We start from the raw sequence: 18416 nt of genomic DNA, 5'->3' as shown, positions 1-18416 counted from the left end.
TTTCGTCTTTACCTTATGTGCAGGAAATGTGTCCTACAAGTGTATTTTTATTATTACCTTAGTCTAATACTACATGTAGTGCTCCGAGTGTGAGCCTTGCTACCTACGTCCCTCCCTGTGGTAGTGGCTGAGTTAGAACGGGTGATGTTTCCATCCTTTCCTTTCACGCTGATCCCTCCATCTATAATTCAGCTGACCCGGCCGTATCGGTGTCTCTCTCTCTCTCCTTCCCACTGTAAAATTGGCTTATGATGCAGGGATGAAAAGGCTGATTAACGAATGAGAGAAAGAGGGAGCGAGAGAAAGGAGCTATCACGATCACAACAGGTTGTTATTGGTGGCAGAAAGAACAAGGGAACAACAAGGCAGAACGAGGAGTGGGTTTAAGAGCCAAGGTGACTTTCGCTATCAAAAGAAAAGAAGCCTGTAACGGAATACGCTGATTAGTACCTAGCTAGCCTACTACCAACTTTCTTTTTTTTTTTCTTGAAACTTTCAACTAGTACTCTGGAGTTTAAAGAGAATAGTTAATTTTTTTTTTCCTAATTGTTATTATACCGTTTTTGTTTTGTGGAAATCGAAGCGGTTACTATGTCAGGGGCGAACAGTGATCAGTTACATAGGTCTACGTTGTTTGTTTACACGGTAAGTATATATTTTATAGTAGGCTAATACTATGGGGTTAGATTATTGAAATGTTGTAAATAGAGTATTGGCAGTAATCTACCCCCATCTTTCACACTCCAATAATACTCTAAATGAGGGTGTGTTGGGGGGGTGTACAAAAACTTTTCGAAAAACATTTAACTGGGTGGTTCGAGCACTGAATTCTGATTGGCTGACAGCCGTTGTATATCAGTCCATATACCACGGATATGACAAAACTTTTATTTGTACTGCTCTAATTACGTTGGTAACCAGTTTATAACAGCAGTAAGGCACCTCAGGGGGTTTGTAGTATATGGCCAATATACCACGGCTAAGGGCTGTATCCAGACACTCCGTGTTGCGTCATGCTAAGAACAGCCCTAAGACGTGGTATATTGGCCATATACATTACATTACAGTCATTTAGCAGACGCTCTTATCCAGAGCGACTTACAGTAGTGAATGCATACATTTCATTTCATGCATTTAAAAAAAAAAAAAATTGTACTGGCCCCCGTGGGAATCAAACCCACAACCCTGGCGTTGCACACACCATGCTGTCGTTGCAAACACCATGCTCTACCAACTGAGCCACAGGGAAGACATACCACGTCCTCATGGTCCTTATTGCTTAAATATACAACCACTTGTAGGCCCTACTAAACACAAGGCATAGCATTTAGTTTTGGCCAATATTCAATGTTTGATTGTTCTGTGTTCTCTTCCATAGAACCTGATGGAACAGTTCAACCCAGGCCTACAGACGCTAGTTACATTAGGAAACAGCTATGTCAAGGCTTTCCAAGGTGTGTGTGTGTGTGTGTGTGTGTGTGTGTGTGTGTGTGTGTGTGAGTGTGAAAGTTAATACGTAAGTATGCGTTTGTGTCATTGTGTGTGGGGGTCATCCCTATGACAAGTTCCCTAGATCTAGTTGGGCTAACATCATTGATGTCAGCGTCCTTCCTCTGACTGATATAAACAGTACAAGGCATCTATCACAGGTCAGCTAGTTAGCAGGTAGATGTAACATGGTAAAGACAGGCGTTAGCAGGTAGTTGTAACATGGTAAAGACAGGCCTGTTGCCCATAGAGGTAGAAGATAGCAGGTAGTTGTAACATGGTAAAGACAGGCCTGTTGCCCATAGAGGTAGAAGTTAGCAGGTAGATGTAACATGGTAAAGACAGGGGTTAGCAGGTAGTTGTAACATGGTAAAGACAGGCCTGTATCCCATAGAGGTAGAAGATAGCAGGTAGATGTAACATGGTAAAGACAGGCCTGTTGCCCATAGAGGTAGAAGTTAGCAGGTAGTTGTAACATGGTAAAGACAGGCCTGTTGCCCATAGAGGTAGAAGTTAGCAGGTAGTTGTAACATGGTAAAGACAGGCCTGTTGCCCATAGAGGTAGAAGTTAGCAGGTAGTTGTAACATGGTAAAGACAGGCCTGTTGCCCATAGAGGTAGAAGTTAGCAGGTAGTTGTAACATGGTAAAGTGATGCCTGTTGCCCATAGTGGTAGAAGTTAGCAGGTAGTTGTAACATGGTAAAGTGATGCCTGTTGCCCATAGAGGTAGAAGTTAGCAGGTAGTTGTAACATGGTAAAGACAGGCCTGTTTCCCATAGAGGTAGAAGTTAGCAGGTAGTTGTAACATGGTATAGACAGGCGTTAGCAGGTAGATGTAACATGATAAAGAGATGCCTGTTTCCCATAGAGGTAGAAGTTAGCAGGTAGATGTAACATGGTAAAGAAAGGCCTGTTTCCCATAGAGGTAGAAGTTAGCAGGTAGATGTAACATGGTAAAGAGATGCCTGTTTCCCATAGAGGTAGAAGTTAGCAGGTAGATGTAACATGGTAAAGAAAGGCCTGTTTCCCATAGAGGTAGAAGTTAGCAGGTAGATGTAACATGGTAAAGAAAGGCCTGTTTCCCATAGAGGTAGAAAGAGGGCTCATCTTTGTATCTGTGCCATGATGGCTTCTGTGACTTTAAAATGGTGGAAGCTGTCATTGGCAATGTCCATGCTAAAACGGTTTCTATCCATCCAGAGCCCTCGTCCCACCTCTATGGATGTTACCTAACCACTGGGCTATTTATGGACCCAGTCTTACCTGTATCAGGAGTCCATCATCACAGGTGTTTTACTTATTGGGTAAATTGTTTGGGACAGTTAAGATATGATTACAAGATTTGGTTTGTGTCTTTATTGGGCTTGTGAGTTAATAGCTATAATGCTAACAGGTGTGTGTGTGTGGGTGTGTGTGCGTGCGTTTGTGCGTGCGTGCGTGCGCGCTGCAGCCTTGGCTGTTACCAGTGAGGCCTACTTTAGTGCTGTAGCGAAGATGGGAGAACAGGCCCTTCACACACTCTCCTCTCGCTCACTTGGTAAGTGTGTGTGTATGTCTGCCTACTGTACTGTACCGTAGAACCAGCTACAATAGGCCAAGCACAGACTCAGCGATATGACTTAGATGCAGAAAGTCAATAGCATAGTGGGTCAATTTCTGCAACAACTAAGAGCGTTGATGCGCGAGGATCAACTTCTCCGCTGTTTTGGTGCCCTGGCTACCACGCTGTGAACAGTGTGACGCCAACCTGTGCACATGCGCAGATACTGTGTGTGACTGTGAGAGCAAAGTCTTGCATCTCGCTCATCTCAATATCTGGGGTGCTGCTGGTGACAAGGTCATTTTGCTGAGTCTACCTTTAACTTCCTTCTTAACGTCTTTGAGTAACTTTGAGGTTGTTGTGGCAGGCGGTGTGTTTTTTGATACTGGATGACTGCCAATAAATAGCAATAAGAACAGAGTTTACTGAGAGGTAAGGATGGAATGATCATACACACACACACACTCCCACACACACACACACAGTAGGCCAGTTGAGCTAATGAATTGAGTGTGGGTGAAAGACTGTCATCTATAATTCAAAGCAGCTACCTGAACCTTTCTTCATGGTCACACTGCTGCGCTGACCTTCTCACTTGGCTAACCTGCTGTAGCTACACTGTCATGCTAGCCTAGCTCTGACGCACGGCCCCATTCGTTCCCCATGAGATGCTATTGTCAGTGCTAATAAGGCTAGGTTGCTAGCTCTGACGCACGGCCCCATTCATTCCCCATGAGATGCTATTGTCAGTGCTAATAAGGCTAGGTTGCTAGCTCTGATGCACGGCCCCATTCATTCCCTTTGAGATGCTATCGTCATTGCTAATTGGTGATACTAATGTGTGTATGTGTGATCCACAGGAGATGTCCTGGTACAGATATCTGAGACGCAGAGAAGACTCACAGCTGAGATGGAGGGAGTGGTCTGTTTTATCTATGTCTATATGTTCCTGATCCTATTTAGTGTCTTTATACCACCTATTTATCTATGTTTATTTACAATATGTCCACGCCACTGTTTCCATCCACAGCCTGTGTGTGGACACTGCCATAGAGTGTAACATTGTTTTTCTTCCCCCTCAGGGTCTAACGTTGTAATTCTTCCCCTTCAGTTTCGATGGTTCCAGGTAGAAGTTTTACAGGCCATGGAGAAGAATGTCAAGTTGGATGAAGAGTACATTGATGTGAGTATCTGGCAAGAGTGTGTGTTTCCGTGTATGTGTTTCTGTGTGTATGTACGTGTGTGTGTGTGTGTGTGTGGCGTGTACTAACACACACTCCTGTATCTCTTCCACAGGGCAGTCGCAGGGTGTATGAGCTGGAGGTGAGGAACCAGGCAGAAGCTCTGGAGAGACAGCTGAGAAGAGGAGCCTTCAGAGACTCACTGGTACACATACACACACACACACAATCATGGACACTCTTACTGACACTTGTGGCTGCTTCGCCTGATGTATTGTCCTATATTTTTATTTTTAATCCCAGCCCCCATTCCCACAGGAGGTATTTAGCCTTTTGGTAGGCCGTCATTGTAAATAAGAATTTGTTCTTAACTGACTTGCCTAGTTAAATACATAAAATAATAAAGACACACACCCTCCTTCTTACAGTTAAATCAGACACTGTCCAACACTACCACATTCCATACAGTAATGGTGTGTGTGTGTGTGTGTGTGTGTGTGTGTGTGTGTGTGTGTGTGTGTGTGTGTGTGTGTGTGTGTGTGTGTGTGTGTGTGTGTGTGTGTGTGTGTGTGTGTGTGTGTGTGTGTTCTCTAGGAGCACAGTGAGTACATGCAGTACCTGAGACAGAGTCAACATGACATTATGAAGGAGGAGGAGAGGAGGTCAGTCTTTACCGTTATTAATACATTACCAACACAATTACTATTGGGACCATTAGTAATACATTACCAACACAATTACTATTAGGACCATTAGTAATACATTACCAACACAATTACTATTAGGACCATTAGTAATACATTACCAACACAATTACTATTAGGACCATTAGTAATACATTACCAACACAATTACTATTAGGACCATTAGTAATACATTACCAACACAATTACTATTAGGACCATTATTAATACATTACCAACACAATTACTATTAGGACCATTAGTAATACATTACCAACACAATTACTATTAGGACCATTAGTAATACATTACCAACACAATTACTATTAGGACCATTAGTAATACATTACCAACACAATTACTATTAGGACTATTAGTAATACATTACCAACACAATTACTATTAGGACCATTATTAATACATTACCAACACAATTACTATTAGAACTATTATTAATACATTACCAACACAATTACTATTAGGACCATTAGTAATACATTACCAACACAATTACTATTAGGACCATTAGTAATACATTACCAACACAATTACTATTAGGACCATTAGTAATACATTACCAACACAATTACTATTAGGACCATTAGTAATACATTACCAACACAATTACTATTAGGACCATTATTATGATGATGAATATGATGATGGTTGTTATTATTAGGTATCGCTTCCTGGCAGAGAAACACTGCGGACTGACACAGTCACTGCTCTTCCTCATCAACAAGGTACACACACACACACACACACACACACACACACACACACACACACACACACACACACACACACACACACACACACAGAGACATGTTTATGTCAAAAACGGGGACGTCAGAAACCTTTACAAACCACACAAACACAGGTAGTGTTCTGAAATGTCCCCATCTCTCCCCCAGACAGGGGCTTCCCTACAGCAGAAGGCTGATGGATGGAAGGAGAAAGTGAACGAGACACGAGGCTCCAGACCCCGTAGCCCCACCCACCCTGACCAGGAGGACCAGGTTAGAGACCCCGTAGCCCCACCCACCCTGACCAGGAGGACCAGGTTAGAGACCCCGTAGCCCCACCCACCCTGACCAGGAGGACCAGGTTAGAGACCCCGTAGCCCCACCCACCCTGACCAGGAGGAACACGTTATAGACCCCGTAGCCCCACCCACCCTGACCAGGAGGAACAGGTTAGAGACCCCGTAGCCCCACCCACCCTGACCAGGAGGACCAGGTTAGAGACCCCGTAGCCCCACCCACCCTGACCAGGAGGACCAGGTTAGAGACAAGTATTCCACCCAACCAATCAACCTTCCCCTGTCACCCTCTCTCCTCAGCTGTGTGGCTCAGTGAGCTCTCTGCTACAGACAGTAGATGAGGACAGAGACATGTCTTGGGCCAGGAGAGAACAGCTGGCCCTGGGGAGAGTGCCCTCTAGAGGTGGGATGACAACACTGCACCCCTAAAGAACAGGGTTATATTTAGTCAATCAGCTACACTACTCACGTGTTGTGTTATTGTATTCATTTAGTGCATAGCAGGGAAATATTTTGGTTGATACCGTGGGGATTTTTCATTGGATAAACTTTTCTCCATCTGTCTCTTTCTTCTCCTTCTCCATCCATATTCCTTCCCCATCACCCTCTCTACCCCCTTCCTCCCCCAGCCCCGTCCCCCCTCCACAGCCGATCCCGCTCCTCCTCAGTGGGTGAGTCTCTGGGTCTGGGTGGGGGTAGGACCATGAGAGCCCTGCTGTCCCACCCACCCTCCTCCAACCCCAAACTCCTACCCTTCACCCGGGGAGAGATGGTCACCGTGTTGGTCCAGGAGCCGAGGAATGGGTGGCTGTATGGGAGAACGGATAGCAGCCTACGGTAGGGGACAGTGGATAACAGACTATGGTAGGGGTCAGTGGATAACAGACTATGGTAGGGGACAGTGGATAACAGACTACGGTAGGGGACAGTGGATAGCAGCCTACGGTAGGGGACAGTGGATAACAGGCTTTGGTAGGGGTCAGTGGATAACAGGCTATGGTAGGGGACAGTAGATAACAGACTATGGTAGGGGACAGTGGATAACAGACTATGGTAGGGGACAGTGGATAACAGACTATGGTAGGGGTCAGTGGATAACAGACTATGGTAGGGGTCAGTGGATAACAGACTATGGTAGGGGACAGTAGATAACAGACTATGGTAGGGGACAGTGGATAACAGACTATGGTAGGGGTCAGTGGATAACAGACTATGGTAGGGGTCAGTGGATAACAGACTATGGTAGGGGACAGTGGATAACAGACTATGGTAGGGGACAGTGGATAACAGACTATGGTAGGGGACAGTGGATAACAGACTATGGTAGGGGACAGTAGATAACAGACTATGGTAGGGGTCAGTGGATAACAGACTATGGTAGGGGTCAGTGGATAACAGACTATGGTAGGGGTCAGTGGATAACAGACTATGGTAGGGGTCAGTGGATAACAGACTATGGTAGGGGTCAGTGGATAACAGACTATGGTAGGGGACAGTGGATAACAGACTATGGTAGGGGACAGTGGATAACAGACTATGGTAGGGGACAGTGGATAACAGACTACGGTAGGGGACAGTGGATAACAGACTACGGTAGGGGTCAGTGGATAACAGACTATGGTAGGGGTCAGTGGATAACAGACTATGGTAGGGGTCAGTGGATAACAGACTATGGTAGGGGTCAGTGGATAACAGACTATGGTAGGGGTCAGTGGATAACAGACTATGGTAGGGGTCCATGGATAACAGACTATGGTAGGGGTCAGTGGATAACAGACTATGGTAGGGGACAGTGGATAACAGACTATGGTAGGGGACAGTGGATAACAGACTATGGTAGGGGTCAGTGGATAACAGACTATGGTAGGGGACAGTGGATAACAGACTATGGTAGGGTGAGTGGATAACAGACTATGGTAGGGGTCAGTGGATAACAGACTATGGTAGGGGACAGTGGATAACAGACTATGGTAGGGGACAGTGGATAACAGACTATTGTAGGGGTCAGTGGATAACAGACTATGGTAGGGGTCAGTGGATAACAGACTATGGTAGGGGTCAGTGGATAACAGACTATGGTAGGGGACAGTGGATAACAGACTATTGTAGGGGACAGTGGATAACAGACTACGGTAGGGGACAGTGGATAACAGACTATGGTAGGGGTCAGTGGATAACAGACTATGGTAGGGGTCAGTGGATAACAGACTATGGTAGGGGTCAGTGGATAACAGACTATGGTAGGGGTCAGTGGATAACAGACTATGGTAGGGGTCAGTGGATAACAGACTATGGTAGGGGACAGTGGATAACAGACTATGGTAGGGGTCAGTGGATAACAGACTATGGTAGGGGTCAGTGGAAAACAGACTATGGTAGGGGTCCGTGGATAACAGACTATGGTAGGGGTCCGTGGATAACAGACTATGGTAGGGGACAGTGGATAACAGACTATGGTAGGGGACAGTGGATAACAGACTATGGTAGGGGTCAGTGGATAACAGACTATGGTAGGGGACAGTGGATAACAGACTATGGTAGGGGTGAGTGGATAACAGACTATGGTAGGGGACAGTGGATAACAGACTATGGTAGGGGTCAGTGGATAACAGACTATGGTAGGGGACAGTGGATAACAGACTATGGTAGGGGACAGTGGATAACAGACTATGGTAGGGGACAGTGGATAACAGACTATGGTAGGGGACAGTGGATAACAGACTATGGTAGGGGACAGTGGATAACAGACTATGGTAGGGGTCAGTGGATAACAGACTATGGTAGGGGACAGTGGATAACAGACTATGGTAGGGGACAGTGGATAACAGACTATGGTAGGGGTCAGTTGTTTGTTCTTTTATCCATCCATCATTCATTCATTCATTCCTATGTGGGTGGGTGGGAAAACAGTGGAATTCATCTAGGAACTTGTCAGTTCCAGTATTTAGGCCATTGTTGTGTTTGCTAATGTTCCTCTGGTCTCTCTCTGTTGTTCCAACAGCCAGGGCTGGTTCCCAGCAGCTTATGTTTCTTCTATTGAAGAGTTCTCTAACCTCTTGGGGTCCAGGTATGTCAATGAATGAATCAATCAATCAATCAATCAATCAATTAATCAATCAATATGATCATATTTGACATTTGACCCTCCAGTGGCACTTCCTTGAGGAGCCACAGCATGAACAACCTATTGGATCCCTCTGACACCTCCATGGACCAATCAGAAAAGGCCTACGGGGATGTCGCGCCCCCTGCCACACCCACTCGCAGGGCCTCCGTCGACTTCCGACCAATCTCTCCCCTCCCTGAGAGGAGGGCGGAGCCAGAGATTGTGACGAGAAAAAATAGCCTGAAGGGCCTTAACGAGCTCCCGCCCCCTCCTCCTCCGCCCCCGCCACCCCCTCAGCCTACAACAATGCTCCGGAGGGGGTCAGCTGACTTTCGACCAATCCAGCTTACTTTCCCGGAGAGGACAGCAGAGTCATTGTCACCCCTTGGAGCTTCTGGAGAAAACCTACTCTTTCCCAGGTAGGAAGTATGTGTGTCAGTGTGTGTCAGTGTGTGTCAGTGTGTGTCAGTGTGTGTCAGTGTGTGTCAGTGTGCGTCAGTGTGCGTCAGTGTGTGTGTGTCAGTGTGTGCGTCAGTGTGCCTCTGTGTGCGTCAGTGTGCGTCAGTGTGCCTCTGTGTGCGTCAGTGTGCGTCTGTGTGTGTGCCTGCTGTGATGTTTGTCATTAGTGTTGAGTGCTAGTTCTTTACCTGTCACCTGGTCTGTTGCAGGGGAACCAATCCCTTTGCGACAGTGAAGCTTAAACCAACGACCACCAATGATAGATCAGCACCCAGGACCCACTGACCAATCAGCACAGAGATGTAGACGTCAAGAAAAGCTGACGTCCTTGAGTTTGACATTGAGTCTATTTTTAGAGAAATTATGTAGATCATCTAATCGTGTAAAGATATATATATATTTATTTATACTATTATGCGATTTAAGAATAGCACTTTGTCACATTGTTTGTGTGTTTCGATAGATTTTCCAGTGGTTTACTAATTGTTCAATCTAGGATGCTTTTATTGTGAAATAGATACTTTTATTTTGAAAATATCTAAATGAATCGTCTCATTTGTGCATTCCTTGTTCTACAGTATATTAGTGTCCAGTCTAGTTTATAATAAATCATTAAATAATAATAAATAAAATAGTCATTTTACTCAAGGTGTTTTATTTGTTATTATTTCTTATTTTGAATAATTTCTCTCTCTTCACCACTCTTCCTCTTTATTTATACATCTCATCACCAGATGAGAGAGGAAGGAGGAAATGAGGGAGGGAGGACAGGAAGGAGGGTACAAGTATGTGTGAGGTGGAAAAAATAAAGAACGAGAGACACAGGTTGTATAGGATAAGTCCAAAAAAATGGTTCTCTATTAAAAATAGCACCCTATTCCCTTTTGGCACCCTTTGGAAGTAGTGCACTATAAAGGGAATAGGGTGCCATTTGGGTAAGGTGACATAGGGTCCATAGACGGCTAGAGAGGAAAGGGAAGGTTTCTGGTACATTATATCTACAGTAAAGGTTTTCTTTTAAAATGACAGTCATGAGGTTTTCAAAACAGGACATATATACAGTATGTTGGTACAGTAGAAAAACATACAAATAAATACAGTAGTGCTTGTTGGGGAGTCCCCTCTCTACCTCCCCCCTGGTGGACGTCTCTGGTACTGTTTCGGTTAGCGAGACTGGGCCTGCGTGGTGCGGTGTAGGGTGAAGTAGCCTTGATGCTGATCTTGGGTCAGTTGACATTTTTCCCCGAATAATGGTTAAGGTTGGGTTTGGGGAAGGTGATCCTAGATCTGTGTCGAGGAGAAACTTCACCCTGGACTGGATGGTGCTTTTTGGGTGATGGGGGGGGGGGGGGGGGGCATAGAGGGGGGAGATTGCATTTAAAACATGAATTCGCAGGGGAGGAGAAAGGGGGAGACGAGAGGTGCTCTTTACACCTCATGGACCAAGACTTCAAACTCTGGAAAAGAGAAGAGGAGGACAACATTAAGATCCTCTGGGAATGAGTCAGGATTTCATTCCGTTATCATCCTATCACCTCTCTCACCGTCGATGCCAATCTTTCCATCACCGTCCTTGTCGGCGGCATTAAGGAAGGCTTTGGTCTCGGCGTCGGTCAGGTCTCTGCCGTCCTCAGCGAAACTCTTCAGCACAAACCTAATGTAAAAGAGAGTTCAAAGGTTAGGGGTCAAGATTAAGGAGCTGCGTGTGTGTCACCTAAGGTAAAAGAGAGTTCAAAGGTTAGGGGTCAAGATTAAGGAGCTGCGTGTGTGTCTGTTGTCCTCAGCAAAACCCTTCAGTACGAACCTGAGGTCAGAGATTTAGCGGGAAGAAAACATGTATTAAGCTTGGACTGCAAAATCCTGTTACCTTTCCCCACAGTTTCTAGGTTTTCCAGAAATCACGTTTGGATGATTCCTGATGCCAGGGATCTTCCAATCAGGAGTTCTGGAACACCTCGGCATTTTGGCAAAGTTACCGGAATTTTGCAACCCTATATTGAGCATGCATTCTAAATGGTATGCTAGTTTGTAAATTGGAAAATAGCCACACATTTAATGAATGTGTGTGTGTGCACACCTGTCCATGTGTGTCTTTGGTATGAGTCTATGTGTGTGTGTGTGTGCCTGTAGTGTATGTGTGTGTGTGTGTGTGTGTCCGTCTATGTGTATCTCTCTTCCTCTTACTTGAGCTCCTCCTCCTCAATGAATCCACTCTGGTCAGCATCAATAGCCTGGAACACCTTCTTGACGTTGTCGGGAGTCATGGCCTTCAGGCCCACCAGAGCAAAGAACTTCTTATGGTCGAAGGAACCCTCCGCTGGACACACACACACACACGCAGGCACACACACACACACACCACACACACACACACACACACACACACACACACACACACACACACACGGACGTGCAGGTACGCACACACACGCACGGACGTGCAGGTACGCACACACACACACGGACGTGCAGGTACGCACACACACACACACACACACACACACACACACACACACACACACACACACAGACAGGTCAGCACACAAATACACACGCACAGACAGGTAAGCACACACACACACACACACACACGGACAGGTAAGCACACACACACACACACACAAGTGCAGGTACGCACACATACACGAACAGGTACGCACACACACATACATACATAGACAAACGCAAGCACACACAAGCACGTGGACAGGGAGGAGATGGAGGGAGGAGACGGGAAAAGAGAACGGAGAGATATATATTATATTATTTTCAAAAGATTTGGTTTGGATTTCAACAGTGAAAACGTCTGCTCACCTTTGACTGCATCAAGGGCCTTCTGAATATCATCAGCTTTCAAAAAATCTTTCAAAGCGGCCATCTTGGTAACTGAGGGGAGAGAGAGAGAGAGGTTTATGAATATAAAATATGGATAGCATAAATGAGGCGCTAGGACAAAGTGTTTAGTGTCAATTAGAAGGTTCTTTGTAGGGCAGAGATACACAGACAGGCAGAGATACACAGACCCACTGTCTCTGGACTGTGGTGATGTCAAGCACCATGAATAGTGTCTGGCAGACACAAAGTAAGGACAGTGGATGTAAGGATACACTGGAGAGGAGGAGAGAGGGAAGGAAAAGAGAGGAGAGGAACAGCATCAGAGTTTGGCCAGTGACCATGAGCTGGGCTCTATATCGTTCTAGCACTCAACGGACACCCAAATGAACTTGGCAGAGGAGGAGAGGAGGGGAGAAAGGAGAGGAGGGTAGAGGAGGGTAGAAAGGGGAGAGGAGGGGAGAAAGCTGACCAAAGGCCATATTTGGTAATATAAGGCGCAGCATAAATAAAGATTGTGAACAGAGGTGCAATGATAATCAACTAGATACTTCCCAAGACAAATCTTAGAAGAAAGCATATGACTACCACTCTCAAAAGGGAGGCAGAGTCCTATTGCCTCACATTTACAAGTTCACCCAACTCAATTTGATCATGGCAGTTGTAGTGTCCTGGGTGCACAGTTTTGAAGTGTTTGTGAAATCATTCCTGCATTGCCTTAAATTGCTCAATAGATGTCAGTAAAGAGCCAGACAGATATCACTAACTAACTACTCAGTACAACTGAGAGTATCTCACTAGTCTCCAGTAGCATCCTTCCCCTCGCCTGCAATAATGCAAGAAGACATTGAAATCAAAATGGTGGAAGCCGTCAGAGGGACTTTCTTTCTGACTCTTGTCTAATAATTCTAAATAAGGACGAGGCCATGCGGTGAGGAAGTCTCTATATTACTGAGATACAGCCTGATTAGGCTAGTGGCATGGAGGTGGATAGAGTCTAGTGACATGGAGGTGGATAGAGTCTAGTGACACGGAGGTGGATAGAGTCTAGTGACAAGGAGGTGGATAGAGTCTAGTGGCATGGAGGTGGATAGAGTCTAGTGACATGGAGGTGTATAGAGTCTAGTGACAGGGAGGTGGATAGAGTCTAGTGACATGGAGGTGGATAGAGTCTAGTGACACGGAGGTGGATAGAGTCTAGTGACAAGGAGGTGGATAGAGTCTAGTGACAGGGAGGTGGATAGAGTCTAATGGCATGGAGGTGGATAGAGTCTAGTGACATGGAGGTGGATAGAGTCTAGTGACACGGAGGTGGATAGAGTCTAGTGACAAGGAGGTGGATAGAGTCTAATGACATGGAGGTGGATAGTCTAGTGACATGGAGGTGGATAGAGTCTAGTGACACGGAGGTGGATAGAGTCTAGTGACACGGAGGTGGATAAAGTCTAGTGACACGGAGGTGGATAGAGTCTAGTGACACGGAGGTGGATAGAGTCTAATGACATGGAGGTGGATAGAGTCTAATGACATGGAGGTGGATAGAGTCCGACAATGTGTGTGTGTGTTTGTGTATGCACATGTACAGTGAGGGGAAAAAAGTATTTGATCCCCTGCTGATTTTGTACGTTTGCCCACTGACAAAGAAATGATCAGTCTATAATTTTAATGATAGGTTTATTTGAACAGTGAGAGACAGAATAACAACAACAAAAATCCCGAAAAACGCATGTCAAAAATGTTATAAAATGATTTGCATTTTAATGAGGGAAATAAGTATTTGACCCCTCTGCAAAACATGACTTAGTACTTGGTGGCAAAACCCTTGTTGGCAATCACAGAGGTCAGACGTTTCTTGTAGTTGGCCACCAGGTTTGCACACACCTCAGAAGTGATTTTGTCCCACTCCTCTTTGCAGATCTTCTCCAAGTCATTAAGGTTTCGAGGCTGACGTTTGGCAACACGAACCTTCAGCTCCCTCCACAGATTTTCTATGGGATTAAGGTCTGGAGACTGGGTAGGCCACTCCAGGACCTTAATGTGCTTCTTCTTGAGCCACTCCTTTGTTGCCTTGGCCATATGTTTTGGGTCATTGTCATGCTGGAATACCCATCCACAACCCATTTTCAATGCCCTGGCTGAGGGAAGGAGGTTCTCACCCAAGATTTGACGGTGCATGGCCCCGTCCATCGTCCCTTTGATGCGGTGAAGTTGTCCTGTCCCCTTAGCAGATAAACACCCCCAAAGCATAATGTTTCCACCTCCATGTTTGACGGTGGGGATGGTGTTCTTGGGGTCATAGGCAGCATTCCTCCTCCTCCAAACACGGTGAGTTGAGTTGATGCCAAAGAGCTCCATTTTGGTCTCATCTGACCACAACACTTTCACCCAGTTGTCTTCTGAATCATTCAGATGTTCATTGGCAAACTTCAGAAGGGCAGGTATATGTGCTTTCTTGAGCAGGGCGACCTTGCAGGCGCTGCAGGATTTCAGTCCTTCACGGCGTAGTGTGTTACCAATTGTTTTCTTGGTGACTATGGTCCCAGCTACCTTGAGATCATTGACAAGATCCTCCCGTGTAGTTCTGGGATGATTCCTCACCGTTCTCATGATCATTGCAACTCCACGAGGTGAGATCTTGCATGGAGCCCCAGACCGAGGGAGATTGACAGTTCTTTTGTGTTTCTTCCATTTGCGAATAATCGCACCAATTGTTGTCACTTTCTCCCCAAGCTGCTTGGCGATGGTCTTGTAGCCCATTCCAGCCTTGTGTAGGTCTACAATCTTGTCCCTGACATCATTGGAGAGCTCTTTGGTCTTGGCCATGGTGGAGAGTTTGGAATCTGATTGATTGATTGCTTCTGTGGACAGGTGTCTTTTATACAGGTAACAAACTGAGATTAGGAGCACTCCCTTCAAGAGTGTGCTCCTAATCTCAGCTTGTTACCTGTATAAAAGACACCTGGGTGCCAGAAATCTTTCTGATTGAGAGGGGGTCAAATAATTATTACCCTCATTAAAATGCAAATCAATTTATAACATTTTTGACATCCGTTTTTCTGGATTTTTTTGTTGTTATTCTGTCTCTCACTGTTCAAATAAACCTACCATTAAAATTATAGACCGATAATTTCTTTGTCAGTGGGCAAACGTACAAAATCAGCAGGGGATCAAATACTTTTTTCCCCTCACTGTGTGTGTGTGTGTGCGTGTGCGTGTGCGTGTGCGTGCGTGCGTGCGTGCGTGCGGGTAAGTCAGTGAAAGAGCTTCTGTAAATGTGCATTAGTATTTGCTGCTTTTGCTGCTGTGTGTGTGTATGGTTGCTTGTGTATGGTCGTGTGTGTGTGTATGGTTGTGTGTGTATGGTTGTGTGTGTATAGTTGTGTGTGTGTGTACAGAAGTGTCTCAGAGGCATGGTTTTGATACCCCGGCAGAAAAGTCTATGAGGAGACTGTGACTAATTCAATGTGAAAATAGCTCCTCTCTCCACTCCCCCCCCCCCCCCCCCCCCCCCCCCCCCCCCCCCCCGCCGCCCCCCCCCCCATCTCTCTCTCTCTCTCTCCCGCTCTCTCTCTCTCTCTCTCTCGCTCTCTCTCTCTCTTCATTTCTCTCTCTCTCTCTTAATATCTCTCTCTCTCTTTCTTCATCTCCCCCCTCTCTCACTCTCTCTCCCCCCCTTCTCTCTCTCTCTCCCCCCTCTCTCTATCTCGCCCCCTCCTCTCTCTACCTTGGTAACAAATATATTTTGAAATCTAACTCTGTCCATCTGTCTGTCTGTTGGACTTGGCAGCAATTTCTATAAATAGTACAGTATGGACAAAGACATCCGCCAAGGACGCAGCCAAGGCCCATATCTCTCATATCTCCCATGTCTCATATCTTCTATATTTAGGAGGCGATAAGCAGGAAATCTTGAAATCCACCAAGCAAGATTTCTGGAGAAGCTAAGAATTTGGGGAAAGTTCTCAGAATATTGTAGCCCTGCCGATAGTATCTCTTTATGTGTCTTGTATCTTCTATATATTCCATGTCTCTTGTGGCTTCTGTGTCCTACAGGTATGTTGTCATCATGATGTTACCATGTTGTCATGCTTGTGGCTAAGCGCTAAGGGGTGTGGCACATGAACCTCAGTCATCTTTGGCATCTATATACGGGTGTGTGTGTGTGTCAGAAGTAAAACAACTTGTGTTTCACAGCAAGTCACTAACCCAACCCTAACCCTTCTACCAGTATGGGGTTACCAGTGGCATCTACATATGTTTCAAAGCAACCTGACCCTTCTAGAATCTTTAACAGTTCATCTTACACTTCATCACAGGTAAAACAACTTAACGTTGATCTTTGACATGCACTCATGTTTCAAAGCAACCTGACCCTTCTAGAGTGTTAACAGTTCCACTTCATCACAGCTAGAACAACTGTTCCAGTTGTCTTTGACATCTACATACATACAGTATATGATTGACAGTGACCGAAACCTTCTGGCACGTCCATAGGGGTCGAAGGTTAGTGTATCCCACTCGAAGTAAAACAACTTGACGGTTAGTCTTGACAATATGACCCTTACACTGCAGGGTAACATGTCACGTCAAGTGATGTATAACTCTACGACATAGAACTGTATTTATGCCTTTGTAAGTCATTGAGAACACATTAGCTTTTACAATAACGACCTGGCCAAGAAGGAGCAATATAACTAACTACAACAAATTTGTTAGCTAAAGTGACATATACTGTTAACTACAATGGTTAAATGTCTTATTTTTTTAAATTATTTTAACAAGACCATGGCCCAGTCCCAAATCCATCCCTAAGCCCTGTTTCCTGCATTTGTGGAGATCTGAGAGGATTTGACTGGTATAAGCAATACGGTAATAGCTTCATCTTACCCTCTGATAGGCTAGGTTGAAGTGTCACCATATCGCTTATACCAATCAAATCCTCCCAGATCTCCACAAGCTGATGAAGGGCTGAGAGATGGATTTGGGATTGGGCCTGGGTTGTGTGGGTTGTCTTTAGGGGACAACCAGATGTCCTCTCTCTCTCTATCAGATGGTGCAAAGCCTCTTTTTAATGGGATGTTTAACCCAATAGTAGCTATTTATCACAGTGTTGGGTGACGGGCGTTGAAATGAGGAAGTGCTGCTATAGTCCTACATTTGACTGGCTTCAGGTTTGTGTCATGCAGCTCTCAAATAGAGTATGATGTATGTGAGTATGTGAGTATGATGTATGTGAGTATGATGTATGTGAGTATGATGTATGTGAGTATGATGTATGTCAGTATGATGTATGCAAGTAGGTGTCACATCCAGACCAATGAAAAGGATCATTTGCAATAGTAGAATGGTCAGGGCGTGGCAGGGGGGTTTGTTTTGTGTGTTTTGGGGTTTTTTGGTTCTAGGGGATTTTGGTTCTAGTTTTCTATTTCTATGTTTCATTTTCCATGTTTGACCGAGTATGGTTTACATTTACATTTACATTTAAGTCATTTAGCAGACGCTCTTATCCAGAGCGACTTACAAATTGGTGCATTCACCTTATAATATCCAGTGGAACAACCACTTTACAATAGTGCATCTAAATCTTTTAAGGGGGGGTGGGTTAGAAGGGGGGGGGGGGGGGGGGTCAGAGGCAGGTATTTTTCGTTGTCTCTGATTGGAAGGCATACTTAGGCAGCCTGTTTTCCTTTGGGTTTTGTGGGTGGTTGTTTTCCGTTTTAGTTATTGTACCTGACGGAACTGTGGAGTGTTTATTATTTTGTTGTTCGTAGTGCATTCATTAAAATCCAAAGATGAGCACTGTACACTCTGCGCCTTGGTCTGTTCAAAACGACGCTTGTGACAGTATGATGTACATGAGTATGATGTACGTGAGTATGATGTACGTGAGTATGATGTACGTGAGTATGATGTATGTGAGTATGATGTACGTGAGTATGATGTATGTGAGTATGATGTATGATGTATGTGAGTATGATGTATGATGTATGTGAGTATGATGTATGTGAGTATGATGTATGTGAGTATGATGTATGTGAGTATGATGTATTGCACTGAGTAAAATTTCAACCTTGACATCGTATAA

At 45.1% G+C, this 18416-nt stretch overlaps 2 protein-coding genes across 3 annotated transcripts in view; one reads left to right on the top strand and one right to left on the bottom strand.

The window, feature by feature from the left end:
• Nucleotides 1–43: 43 nt before the first annotated feature.
• LOC106595773 (BAR/IMD domain-containing adapter protein 2-like 2) lies at nucleotides 44–10136 on the top strand. Its single transcript, XM_045690952.2, has 14 exons — nucleotides 44–645; nucleotides 1379–1454; nucleotides 2939–3025; nucleotides 3889–3950; nucleotides 4140–4211; nucleotides 4325–4414; nucleotides 4804–4871; nucleotides 5572–5635; nucleotides 5807–5911; nucleotides 6235–6337; nucleotides 6564–6771; nucleotides 8936–9001; nucleotides 9085–9459; nucleotides 9709–10136. Exons 1-14 carry the CDS (start codon nucleotides 592–594, stop codon nucleotides 9782–9784), a joined length of 1506 nt encoding a protein of 501 aa, XP_045546908.1. The 5' UTR covers nucleotides 44–591; the 3' UTR covers nucleotides 9785–10136.
• Nucleotides 10135–18416, bottom strand: part of LOC106564386 (parvalbumin alpha) — a 39893-nt gene continuing 31611 nt past the window's right edge. For both annotated transcript variants that reach the window (XM_045690954.2, XM_045690953.2), the window contains exons 2-5: nucleotides 12314–12385; nucleotides 11684–11816; nucleotides 11044–11153; nucleotides 10135–10956 (exon numbers count right to left, since the gene is read on the bottom strand). In XM_045690954.2, the coding sequence (XP_045546910.1) occupies nucleotides 10928–10956; nucleotides 11044–11153; nucleotides 11684–11816; nucleotides 12314–12377 (336 nt within the window). In that variant the 5' untranslated portion in view covers nucleotides 12378–12385 and the 3' untranslated portion in view covers nucleotides 10135–10927. The remainder of the gene's footprint in view (nucleotides 10957–11043; nucleotides 11154–11683; nucleotides 11817–12313; nucleotides 12386–18416) is intronic.

The sequence above is a fragment of the Salmo salar genome, chromosome 12, assembly GCF_965601325.2.
Source record: "Salmo salar chromosome 12, fSalSal1, whole genome shotgun sequence".
NCBI classification, from domain to species: Eukaryota; Metazoa; Chordata; class Actinopteri; order Salmoniformes; family Salmonidae; genus Salmo; species Salmo salar.
This window is presented reverse-complemented; position numbering and strand designations above follow the sequence as displayed.

What these genes read in the sequence shown, in the direction of transcription:
- LOC106595773 (XM_045690952.2), top strand. Translation starts at nt 592, where the DNA reads ATGTCAGGGGCGAACAGTGATCAGTTACATAGGTCTACGTTGTTTGTT. An exon ending in CTATGTCAAGGCTTTCCAAG is followed by an intron (nt 1,455 to 2,938) that starts GTGTGTGTGTGT and finishes TGCGCGCTGCAG; the next exon opens with CCTTGGCTGTTACCAGTGAG. An exon ending in TCTAACCTCTTGGGGTCCAG is followed by an intron (nt 9,002 to 9,084) that starts GTATGTCAATGA and finishes TTGACCCTCCAG; the next exon opens with TGGCACTTCCTTGAGGAGCC.